Raw genomic sequence first — 13,254 nt, 5'->3', positions numbered from 1 at the left:
TAATCTGTAATTTAGGAAAGTAAATGTGAATTAGCCTGGTCACATGGAAGTTATCTCAGATGCAGGGAACTTCAGGAAGTGAGGCATTCCCCTGCTGCAAGTGTCTAACAAGTTCTGGTTCTGCCCCCAAGATGTAAACAAACTGAAATATCCATTCTAACAGATCTGTGTGCCTTATTACTCAAAGGAAGGACATTTTCAGATAAGCAGAGACAGATTTTCCTATTCTTATTTGTTTGTTACATTGTGTTTTTAAACAGTTAATGAAAGAAGATAATTTAATGGATATTGCTTTTAAATAATCTGAATAAATATTGTGGCATATTATGGAAAGGACAGTGTGGCACGTATCTCTGTGAAATGAAAGACACGTTGCACTTCAATTTAGCAACTGAGGCGATCCAGATGCCATCTCACAGCCAAAATTCTAACTGGTCATATGCTTTACACTTTATTAAATTACTTATTACAGGATGTACCATGAAATGTTGTAACTCTAATTACATAATTTTGTAATACATATTAGGTACTATACAAAATTTGTAATTGCAACAGGAAATGAAATTGGAGTATTAATTTTGTACATTCTGCTTTGTGGTCAAACAAATGTTAGCTATACTGTTTGTAGTATTGCTCAAGCATTGTTTATTTCATGAAATGTATTCATTACTGTTCCAGTCTGGTTAAAGAATAACTAGGATACCCACTTCGGACTGAACTGCTAGAAAGAGGCATAGGATAGACCAAAAAAATGGGCCTAATCCATAGCCCACTGAAGTCAATAGGAGCTTTTCCATTGACTTCAGTGAGCTTTGGATCAGGCCCTATGTGCATAAATAAGTCTAATCTGTAAAGTCCATAAAGGTCTGGATTATGGGCCTAGACACCTATAAGATCTGCAGTACAGAAATATACTAGACAGTAGTGATAACCAGTAGCAAACATCAGTATATATCAGCAGTTGTGCTGTTCATGTAGTACACAGAAATGCACGTACTTTTATTAATTCAAATTGTTATTTTCTTTTTTTCCCTGAAGAGTAAAACTGAGGCCTTAATCTTGTAGCATTTTTATAAATACATGCAATAGGTGAGAATCTCACCCCTTATTACTCTGGGTAAAAGGACACCAGTGGTGTAATTGGGTGCTAACAGTTTCAGATCCATCTGAGAGAGAATTCCTCATGCACAGGAATTGTGGAAGAAACCTGATGTTGGAGGCAAGCTGGGGATGGGGCTTGCGGCGGGAAGTGTTCCAAGAGCAGAGTAGCAGCACCTAGCACTGGAGAGATTCTGGGTTGTGCTGCTGCCCTTAAGCAGGCATGAAAAGGCTGTTGTAAATTAGACAGCCTTCAAGGGCTGTCTAAATTATGCAGCTCCTGGAGCAGCCCAGAATCAGGTGTGGCTTAAAACCGCCTCAACCCTCTCTCCATCTGTGAGTTCTATGCTGCACCTCTTGGAGGCACAGCATAGCATTTCACCCTCTGTGTACAGCCCTTTTTGAAAATATACTTACTTGAGCGTGTATTTATTTGAAATATAGAACTGTTTCTGCCTCTTGAGTAAATTATGGCTTCTTTACAACATGCATTAGCCTGCATCAGAGGGGTATAGATTCTTGTGCACACTAGTGTGTCATGCACTAACGTACCCATGTGGGACCCTGCTGGCACACACTAAAAGTTCCCTAGTGCGTGTTAATATAGTACTGTTTGAAATGGGACTCCATAAACATGCACCAGGGAACTTTTAGTGTGTGCCAGCAGGGGTCCACGTGGACTAGTTAGCGCGCAACATGCTAGTATGCATTGGAGTTCATACATCTCTGTTATGGACTAATGCACCAGCAGTTTTAAAACACTGGCAATATATAGGAACATTTTTTGCACCTCATTGACTTACTTTCCCCTTATTAATTTATTTAAAGAAAGAAACTTAAATGTAAAAATACATTTGAATAATGCTGAAAATGTGACACAAGCCAATAACAAAGCTAGTTGGCTGGCTGGCTGGCTTTCTTTCTTTCGTTCTTTCACAGTTCAATTTAGGGCAAAGCCATAACTTTGCATTTCCTGAATTTTGCTGGTTTCTATCAACCATAATATTACTTACACAGTCTTTCATTAATAATATAGTATGTTAATACATTTCAACATTAAGAAAACAGTGGAACTTGACTTTCTTGCACTTGATTAAATTGGGCATCAGAAAGATTGAAAAGCAAGACAATCATCTTATTCTTAGTTCTTGCTTTTACTGTATTTGCTGTTCTCATGACCCAGAATGAGGAACAGAGAATACTGTGTCTGTATAGGCTCAGGAAAATGTAGTGATGTATATAACCCTATGTGTTTTCATAAATTGTTTTCAATTCAATGAATTTTCAGTTAATTTCACGTTTGGTTTGTGTCTTTAAGTATATCAGTAGGACATTAAATACAGATTTCTTCAGTTGGGGGAAGCTAGTGGTCTCAATTGTTATGTGAAGCTCTCATCACTCTGGTAATAGCTATAAACACATAAATCATTCAAGACCAAAAGAAGAATGGAACTCAGTGTCAGTGAACAGATCACATTTATTATTTTATGATTAAAAGTATTTCTACAGTGATAAAAATCAACCTCTAGGGAATCATACTGTAAAAAGAAACAGTTGGTTTAAATTAGGTTTCCATGTGAAATATATCTATTTTTTGTGGATGTTGTGGGAAAGTAAACTGAAAATTTTCAGAGTGGCAAATATCTATGCCTGATCAGATTTTAAGTTTGAACAGAATCATATAGTTTGTTGATTTCTGAGGCTGGGATAAATTACCAAAAAGAACTTGACAATAAGGTCAAATTTGGAAAGTGGTATTTTCTGCTTCATTTCTTATATAACAAATAACTATAGCCACTAATTATTAAACGTATTTAGAGTATATTGCAGTGAACAAATTTGCACATCAAGAAAAAATATATACAAATGCCATCAAAAAATATTCTCTAATTTATAAACTGCCGCTTCTGAACTGTTGCCCAAGTTGAATAAAATGGGTTATCTTATCTAAGTCTAAAATTTTCAAAGCCACGTAGGAGATTTGGGTGCCAGTTCCCATTGATTTTAATGGTAATTGGTCTTGCAAATCCTTTAGGCAGCTTTGAAAATCTTAGCCCTAGTCTACGACACAATGTCTGTTTTGTTCAGCATTTTGGGTTTAAAATAAATAAGTTTTAAAAGCATTTTGAAGTTCAAATACTTTGCATATATGTGTGTGTGATATGTATTTATAATATAAATTATAATACGGTATTTATAACATATGTGGTGAATGTTTTTGTGTGATTTTATTGTGTGTGGGTGTATATATGTAATTTGATGAAATATCTTATTTCCCCCCCGATAGAGACAGTTTATGATTAATATATATTCATTCTATTGCATTAAATCTGTCTGAATGTTCCAAATAACATAGCCATGGCTGATTTCTTGTACTGTACATTTTGTTTTATTAGGTGAGCTCTTGGGTTACATGGTTGATCCTTACTGCCGGTTCTATGGAGGAGAAACGAGAAGTCTTCTCATATTTAGTACATGTGGCAAAATGCTGCTGGAACATGGGAAACTACAATGCCGTAATGGAATTCTTGGCAGGGCTTAGGTACTGCAACTCATTTTTACATAAGGAAGTTTCAGAGATAGAGATTAAACTACAGCTTCTATTAAGCACAACTCCCCTCTGAAGGACAATATGTGGCATTGAATCAATCACTCTGTTGAGCAGTATTCTGTTGCTAAGTCACATCATTTCATCTTTTGAATTTCTCATAATTATTCTGGAAAAATTAAACATGGTGAAAGACAGACATTTCTCAGAATGCTCTGGAAACATCATCATCTATCCTGGTACATGCTAAATATGTTAAATTGAAAACATGGAGATACATTTTTCAAATAGATGATTTAAATGAGAAAAGAAGAGTGTAAAAGCAGTTCTGTTTTAACTATCTGTAACCCACTACAGCTACTATAGTCTTAGGGTTGGAGTTTCAATAACAAAGGTAGTGAAACTATAAATGTTAAAGTAATATTATTATAAGTCAAAAAAAATGTCAAATAAAGCTCCTTCCTTAGGTCAGTTCATTTTACCTACACTAACTGCTGCTGGGTTCTCAGAACAATAGGTGATCTTACATACAGTATATAATGAATTATTTTGTAGTAGAAAGAGTTAAGTCTAAAGTTTCAGCCTCTTAACTCTGACTTTCCTTGTATTTTGTGTTTGCATAGCAAACCTTTAATGTGTTTTTACTGCAGCTTTTTGTGGTTTAATAAGCACACTCATTGCGCTGTTAGTTTACATTTTTAATATATGAAACACATTCAAAGCACTCACAAACACTAGAGGCCTTGTCCTGAAGAACATATCCATGGCCTCCCAGGCCATGTAAGCCTGAGAATGCTGTGAATCGTTGTTCTATGACAAGCCAGCCTATTCAAGAAGTCAAAACTGTAATAAGAGTTTAATTATGCCTCTTGTGAGTGCACTGCATGAGGGAAGGGAAAGGAAGGGTACTGCCAGAGCTTTATGCAGTGGACAAGGAGATAGTGGGGGGTGAGATATCTTGTTTTAGCTGTCCTGTAGCACTGCTGGTGTGCAAGGTGCGGAGGGTTGGAAATGCCAGGGATCTGCCCAAACATGCTCTGCTGGGAATGAGGAAATTTCTAGCAGTGTTAATGTATTCTCTCGTGCAGTCCTAAAACCATTTTTTGTTTGGATATAAACATTCCTTTGAGCATCTACAACACAAACATTGCCGCAACATGCTAGTGCATGAGAGCTAGAAAGTGAAACTAACTAGAAACAAAAGTGAAATTGTTTATTTTATAGTTTATTTTCATTGTCCAATCTAAGGGAAATGCAAAAAATGTAATAATCAACATTCATTATGTAAAATCAGTTTTGAAAATTACTTCACTCTTGCTTATCTAAAGGATTACTAATAATACAGCATAGGAAATGTTATGTACAGATAGGTTTATCGTGACATTGTTCCTTTCACTATCTCTGATTTTCTCCCACTACTCTTTATTTTTAAGGCAGTGAAACAAGATAAATGTAAAAGATTCCTCTTTTCCTTCCCAAGCTGTTGTGCCTAACTCTCTTATTTTCTGTTGAAAATCCCAGCTGTAACTCCAACAATATCTAGATCTCATTACTCAGCTTTGCATGTTCATTTTGGTGTTCAATTATTCAAAAGGAAAAAATTGCTCTGTTAGCCTGAGCTTTTGTAGGAATACCCAACTGAATTTGTCTCATTAACTTACAGGGGTCGGCAACGTGTCCATACATGGACACAAGTGTCTGTGGTAAAAATTTTGAGGTCCGGGGGAGCGCTCACCTCAGGTAGCTCTCCGCAAGCAGTTCCCTGTCCCTGTTGTTGCTGGCAGAGGTGTGGCCAGACACCTGGTGGCTCTGCAGGCACACTGCCTCTGTTCCCCCTACCCAAGTGCTGACTCCACGGCTCCCAGCCTATTGGTTGGAAACCACAGTCAATGGGAGCTGCGGGGGGCGGCGCCTGCAGACTGAGGCAGTGTGCCTGCAGAGCTGCCTGGCTGCACGCGCCTCGACCAGCAACAGCAGGGATGGGGGGCTGCTTGCGGTGGGGTGGTGAGCCACCTGAGGTGAGCCTCCCTGCAAGCAGCTCCCCGTCTTTGCTGTTGCTGCGGAGGCGCGGCCAGGCGGCTCTGCATGCTGCCTCTGTCCCCCCCAGCGCTGACTCTGCGGCTCCCAGTTCCCAGCCCACTGGCCAATAGGAACTGCGTGGGCAGCACCTGCAGACAGGGCAGCATGCAGAGCCACATAGGAGCCGGAAGGGGGACATACCGCTGCTTCCGGGAGCTGCTTGAGGTAAGCGCTGCACGGAGCCTGCCCCACTCCCCTGGCCCAGCCCTGATTCCCCCTCCTGCCCTTCGAACACCTTGGTCCCAGCCAGGAGCACCCTCCTACACCCCAAACACCTCACCCCCAGAGCTAGCCCGGAGCCTGCACCCCCAGCTGGAGCCCTCACACCACCCCCTACACCCAACCCCTCCTCCAGCCCAGAGCCCCCTCTGGTACCCTGAACCCCTCATTTCTGGCCCCACCCTCGAACCCACATCCCCAGCCCAAAGCCCATACCACTTCCCACACCCCAACCCTCTTCCTCAGCCTGGAGCCCCCTCTTGCCCCCCACCAGTGTCTGTCACTAAGTTCAATAATTTTATCAAGTGTTCGTCGCGCAACATGGTGGTGCTGACCCCTGTTTCTGAATAATTCTAATGAAAGTAAGACTAATTTTTTTTAATAGAAGAGATCAACTTCTGGGGCTGAACTTTAATGTAAACTATGTTTTCTTACAAATGTTTTGTTGTCTATTTGCAATAGGTCTAGAAAAGTTTTAAAAATGTGGCAGTTCATGGATCAATCTGATATTGAAACCATGCGAAGTCTGAAGGATGCTATGGCACAACATGAATCATCCTCTGAATATCGGAAAGTGGTAAATCGTGCTCTGAATATTCCAGGCTGTAAAGTAGTTCCTTTCTGTGGTGTATTTTTAAAGGAGCTTTGTGAAGTTCTAGATGGAGCAGCAAGCCTCATCAGACTTTGCCCGCAGTATAATTCCCAGGATGAAACATTAGAGGTAAATTATTATGAGATAGCATTGATGTTCTAAATGGTTACATGCCCATATCCTGTATACAGTGAAAATGGCTCCCTACCAAATTGTAGATGATAGTGAAATTATTATTTGACAGTTATTGAAGATGACAATTGATCGAACCCCCTCTGTTCAGTGCAGTTGATTAAACTTTTTGTGGCTTTCTCTAAACCAAAGTGTAATCCATGGTATCAAATCTCAATCCAGTTATACAATAACAACTCATATTCATTTTTTTAAAATTAATTTAAAGTGGTTTGTTTACATATCGGAATGACAAATACATTGCAACTACAATTGCAATGAACAATGAATGTTTATGCCAAAGAACCTCATTCTGTAAGATGCTAAGCACTTCCTTTGAAGGACAGTGCTCTTAACTTCCACTTAAATCAATAGTAATAGAGGTAAATAAGAGTTCAGAACTTCAGTGTTTCAGACCCTTAATATATGAAAAGAAGCAATTCTTCGAGTATGTGTCAGTGTGGATCCTGAGGTAGGTGCTCAGGCATGCGAGCCTGGAATCTTTTGAATAGCAACATCCGGCAGGGCCGTGGATGCAGCCCTGTGCTACTTCATGCTCTCGTGCAAAGACATAAAGGGTGGAGAGGCCCTGACCTTCTCTCAATTCCTTCTTAATGTCTGTGGCAGTGAGACAGACCTGGAATTTGTCTGACCTGCTTCTGGTTTCAGAACCCTTTTCCAGTGAAGAAACCCTTCTGCACTTCTCCTTTTAATTAGATCCTTCATCTTAGACTTTTTTGTTGGGTATTCATGAAAAAAAGAAAGAGAGCAAGCAATTAGGACAGACATGGGGGAGACCCCCCTCCCCCGTACAGCAGAGTGAGGTACTTTGTGCTAATCTCTAGCTATGGCAGGCTCAAAACCCACTATGTTTAATGTGTGTCCTTCCTGTTATGGTTTCATGCATCTCATAGATGAACATAGCAGATTGATAGGTTCCAAGGCCAGAAGGGACCATTGTGATCATCTAGATTGACCTCCTGTATAACACAGGCTATAGAACTTTATCAAAATAATTCCATTTGAAATAGAACAGATTTTTTTTAAAATCTAAATATAATTTTATAATTGCCAGTGATAGAGACTCTACCCTAACCTTTGATAGATTGTTCCAGTGGTTAATTACTCTCACTGTTAAAAATTATATGCCTCATTTCCAGTCTAAATTTGTCTAGCCTCAACTTCCAGTCTGTTCTGCCTTGGTGAAGGTTACATCACCAACAAATGTTCCATCTGCCACTCCTTTTCAACCCACACCTGGAAATCCCAAGACATGAGGCTCAAACAGGAGGGGCCACCAAATGAAATTAATGGGCAGCAGTTTTAAAACAAATAAAAGGAAGTTCTTCTTCACACAGCTCACAATCAACTTGTGGAACTCCTTGCCTGAGGAGGTTGTGAAGGCTAGGACTATAACAGCATTTAAAAGAGAACTGAATGCATTCATGGAGGTTAAGTCCCTAGCCTCTGTTTGTCATAGGGTGGAGATGGATGGCTGGAGAGAGATCACTTGATCATTGCCTGTTGGGTTCACTCCCTCTGGGGCACCTGGCATTGGCTACTGTTGGTAGACAGGATACTGGGCTAGATGGACCTTTGGTCTGACCTATTACGGCCATTCTTATGTTCTTATGTATGGTCTTAACTGCCCCTCTTGGACCTATACATGAAGATAGCTTCAGATTCAGGAGCACCAGATCCAAGGAGATTGTGTTCATTGATCACCCTGTCTGTATCAGGCACCACATCTCTGGCTCCAGTAGGGAAAAGAAGCCAAAAAAGGGTGCCAATACCATTGTCACCAGTGCTGACATCACCAACAGCAACTTTACCACTGACTGCATTGACATCGTCTTCAGGACAGAGAGACCTGGCACTGCCTTCTGAGATGGAGAGGCACTCCACCACCAAGCACAAACACAGCAATCAACTGGTATCAAAGTCGGTTTCTGCAGAGAGAAACAAGGACTGGAGAGAAGCCCTTGAAATCCTCAGCATCGATAAGGCATAGTGTCATGGCACCAGTGAGACCAAGAGACCAGATGGTTGCACTGGTACTGACACTGATACAGCGAACTGCTCCAGTACTGATCCTGGAACCAGAACCCTTCTTGGTATCAAGACATTCCTTCAAAAAGCCCCCCTCGTGACTCCTCTTGGTGCCAAAACAAGCCTAGACACCAATACTGATATTGGAACCAGGCCATTCCTTCTCCCTGACCTCAGGCAAGGAACCGTTGCCCAAGAGGAAAGGACAGTACCTGCAAGGGTACTCTGAAGGTATGTGGTACAGAGCCCCAGTGCAGGACTGGGAATGGATGGGACACCCACAGTTTAGCCAGGAGCAGTACAACTTGCTGTACTGGCTTTATTGAGGCCCTACCAACCCACAGGTCCCGTAGCAGGGCCTCTTCCCAGGGCTCAGAAAAGAGGAGATGATCTCGGTCACCATCAGCAATGCTTGCTTCAGCGCCCTCGCCAGTACTGCATGGACCTTCCAAAGACATGGTGGAGTTAATAAGAGAGACACTCCAGCTGCCCTTCCTACCTAAAGAATTCTCCTCATCCCTGGATGAATCAGCCATCATAGCCCCAACACTGGTGGTCAGTGACTTCCAGTCTTTCCTGGAGTTGCTGCCAAGGATAGCTGACACATTGGACATGGAAATGATGGTGTTCCGGGAAGACAATCATAAATTATTTGACAACCTCAGCACCTCCATGCCCACAAGAATTGCCCTCCCAGTCAATGAGGGCATTTTAGACCCAGTGAAGGGTTTGGGGCACATCTCTGCCTCACTCCCTTCTGTCTTGGAAGCAGCTGGAAAAACACTACCAAGTCCCACCCAGAAGTTTTGATTACTTTTATGTCCATCTGACGCTGAGGTTGCTCATCGTCTCTGCAGTTCAGGAGAGGAGTAGATCCACCAACAGGACATTTGTGGAAGGAAAGCATCTCTCCAATTCTGCATTACAACCAATAGGGTGCTGTTTGCAAAATACAACTTTCTGATATGGGAGAGGGTGGCTTCCTTCCTATCTCAGCTCCCACAGGTATATAGGGAAAAACTGAGACATGATCAAGAAGGGGCAGATGATAGCCAAGACAGCACTACAAGTGGCAGTGGATGAATCCAATATAGCTGCTTAATTTATCTCCACAGCAGTCGTAAGGCACCAAGTCTCCTGGGTTCAGGCATCTGGAGTATAAAGGGAAGTCCAGGCTACAACTGAGGACTTACCCTTTGAAGATATGCATTTAAATAGCCCATGAATGGAAGAGGCACTGCACTGTCTCAAGGATTCCAGACCAACACTCAGCTTTTTGGACATTTATAACTCAGTACCATACTGCAAACCCTTCCAGTACCAGCCATTTCAGAAACTGAGACTGTCATCTTTCTCTCATAGCTGCCAGCCTGAGTATTCATCCAGAAAGTGACCCCACTATTCATGGAGGCACCCCTCCTCCTCCTTCTGTGTTACAAATCTCTCTCTCTCTTTCTCTCCCCCCCCCACCCACCCACCCCCCAGAGGCAGCAGGTTTGATGAGATGATCGAGAACCATGCCAAAAACACTCCAGAGCTGACTTTCAGATATCTCTTCTCCACCTTTACTGGACACTTTCCTCCAACAGTGGAACTGCGGCCATTTTTTACATCTTCCCACCAATCCTAGCAATCGCCAGGGTGATTGCCAAAGTTAGACAAAATTGGATATGATTCATCTTGGTAGTTTACTCCCAAAATAGTTCTTGTTGGCAGTCTTTCTGCAACACCAACCTGACTTCCAGACCACCCACATCTATTGTACAAGATATAGGTCAAGTACTCCATCTGAACCCAAAGTTGCTGATGCTGAAGGCTTGGATATTGGCTGGCTGAACATCATGGAAAAGCACTGCTCCTTGAATAATCAGGAGATCCTGGCATCAGGCAGGAAACTATCCATAAGGAAAACTTACTCTTCTAAATGGAAAAGGTTCTTGATGTGGGCAGCTCAACGTGGCCTGGACCCAATGTAGGTCCCAATACTGAAGATTCTGGTCTACTTGCTGCAATTAAAACATTCTGGGATTTTAGTTCAATTAAGATCCATCTGGTGGCAATTTCAGCATATCATCCACCAGTTCAGTCTCTTTCAATCTTCTCTCATCTGTTGGTATCCAGATTCCTTAAGTGCCTTATACATGCTCACTCATTGGTTAGAGACCCTGAATGGGACTTCAGTGTTGTCCTTCACAGGCTTATACAGTCCCTCTTTGAGTCCCTTTCCAACATCTATCCAACATGCTCTCAAAAACAGTATTCCTGGTTGCCATCACTTCAACTAGAAGAGTCAGAGAGATCCATCAGCTCATAGCAGAACCTCTGTCTACCTGGTTTCATAGAGACAAAGTGGTCCTGAGACGTTATGCAAAACTTCTTCCCAAGGTGGTTTTAGAAATGCATTTGAATCAATCAGTGAACTAACGTGTTCTTCCCATAGCCACGTTCCAGGCAAGAGGAGAAGAAACTCCATACCTTGGTTTATCCAGGGTTCTTTGAAACTATATTGACAGGATCAAATCTTTCAGACTGTCCCCACGATTATATGAGGCTATAGCTGGCCACTCTAAAGGGCAAACCATTTCATCCCTAAAATTTCAAAATGTATCACGCTGTGCAACCAGGTGGCTGATGTTCCTCTCCCACTGACAGTTTAGGGACCATTCTACCAGAGCTCAAGTGGCATCCTCAGCATGGTTCTGCAATGTGCCAGTACCTGAAATCTGCCAGGCTGCTATGTGGAGCAACCTGCTCACATTTGTCAAGCATTATGCACTGGACTTTTGGGAGAGCTGTACTCCCATTTGTCTTCAACAGTTGCAGCTGATTCTCCTCATGTCCACCATCCTGAAGAGGCTACTACTTGACAGTCACATACAGTGGTGGCTTACACATACCCAAAGAAGAAAAAAGTTACCCTACAGTAAAAGTGAATCCTCGAGATGATGTTAGTGTAGATCCCATGACCTGCCCTTTGCTCCATCGACAATTTGAGTCTTCATCTAACACAAACTTCAAATTGCAAGGGAACTGAGGGAGGGTCAGTTCTTGGACCCTTTATCCTCTTCCATGGGAGCACAAGAAGGCACAGGGCACATGCATGGCCCTAATAGACATTGCTATTAAAAAAAATCCAATCTCACACACGTGTGGTACAGCCATATCTATAGTGGGATCAACGCTGACTACAACATCTTGAAAAATCACAGTCATTATAAGGTAAATAACTGTTCTTTCCATTTTTTTTCCCTTTCAAATAATCCCTCAAGTGTAGAGATTGAAGCTGAGATTTTCAGAGTCTAAAGAAATTAATATTTATTTGTTTGTTTGTTTGTTTGTTTATATTATTGTAATGCCTAGAAGTCCTAGTAATAGACCAGAATTAGGTGTCCAACTCCCACTGAAAGTCAATGGTTGATCTGTGCCTCACACGCTAAGGCCCCTTTGAAAATCGCAAGTTAACCTCTATTTCTGTCAGTTTACTTAACTATGCACTATTCTAACTGTTCATTGTATTAACCATTTGGGCTTTTTTAGTTTGTTTCAGATTACAGTGGGCAAGATAATTTCTTGCAACGAGTAGGCCAAGATGGTTTAAATAATACAGAAAAAGAATCAACAGCAAACAGTATCTTTCAAACCATTCGGAGTTGTAACCGCAGTTTGGAATCTGAAGAAGTTGAAGACAATTTTAGTGAAGGAGGCAATTCAAGAAAAAACTCTTTGAAGGATAGAAACCGATACCAGTAGGTTTTACATTGTATAGGTTACTGTGCTATTTTTCTGTGCGTTTCAAGATTTTTCATGTTTAATTTACTGTTGTCTGAGTCTCAGTTATGGTAACAACATGAAACTTTAATATAAGTATCCTTGAATTTTGCCCCTTCCAATTTCAGCTGTTTTCCCAGAGTTATGCTTGATATCAGGATGTTCATATGCTTGGAATCTCTCAATAGTTTTATCTTCTTTTGTGATATAATTACTTCCAGGCAAATCCCTTTAATCTTGCCTAGAGAGCTTTAGAAACCCACAGTTACATTGTGATTTTGATCAGTTGTGCCAGGAACAGCACCATGGCATCTCTGTTATCAAAGCTCAGAACATTATATCCTGTGGGTTAGAACAGCATTCTGCCCTAGTTAATATAAAGGTTATTTATTATTGTTTGTAAGTCTGCTACTTTTTAAGGATATGTTCATTTGAGGGTCATAATTATCTCAGGAAGTATCTTTGAAAGCTATAAATACTTCGAATTTTCACACTGGATCAGTCCAGCTATTTAGCATAGGTGTTTCATTAATTATGACACGTGAAAAAGCTTGGAGTTGAGCAACCTCAGATTCCCAGTTCCCACTTGTACAGTGAGAGGTCCAGTAGTAGATCAGTATCATACCAGTATACAGTACAGTATTGGTCACATGGGAATAGTGATAAGTCCAAAGCCTGCTAAATCATTTCATCTTCCAAAGTGTTGCTTTGTTTTTCTAGTTGTCTTTCT

The 13,254-nt window shown here is 41.3% G+C and overlaps 1 protein-coding gene across 1 annotated transcript in view; it reads left to right on the top strand.

The window, feature by feature from the left end:
- The window catches only part of PLCE1 (phospholipase C epsilon 1), a 326,732-nt gene that overhangs the window by 235,228 nt on the left and 78,250 nt on the right, over nt 1-13,254 (top strand). Inside the window, exons 5-7 of the mRNA XM_045022805.1 lie at nt 3,495-3,640; nt 6,407-6,665; nt 12,294-12,502. Coding sequence (XP_044878740.1) covers nt 3,495-3,640; nt 6,407-6,665; nt 12,294-12,502 — 614 coding nt within the window. The remainder of the gene's footprint in view (nt 1-3,494; nt 3,641-6,406; nt 6,666-12,293; nt 12,503-13,254) is intronic.

Source organism: Mauremys mutica, chromosome 7 (assembly GCF_020497125.1).
Source record: "Mauremys mutica isolate MM-2020 ecotype Southern chromosome 7, ASM2049712v1, whole genome shotgun sequence".
In the NCBI taxonomy this organism is placed as follows: domain Eukaryota; kingdom Metazoa; phylum Chordata; order Testudines; family Geoemydidae; genus Mauremys; species Mauremys mutica.
The sequence above is the reverse complement of the archived record's forward strand: the minus strand, read 5'-3'. Positions and strand labels throughout refer to the sequence as shown.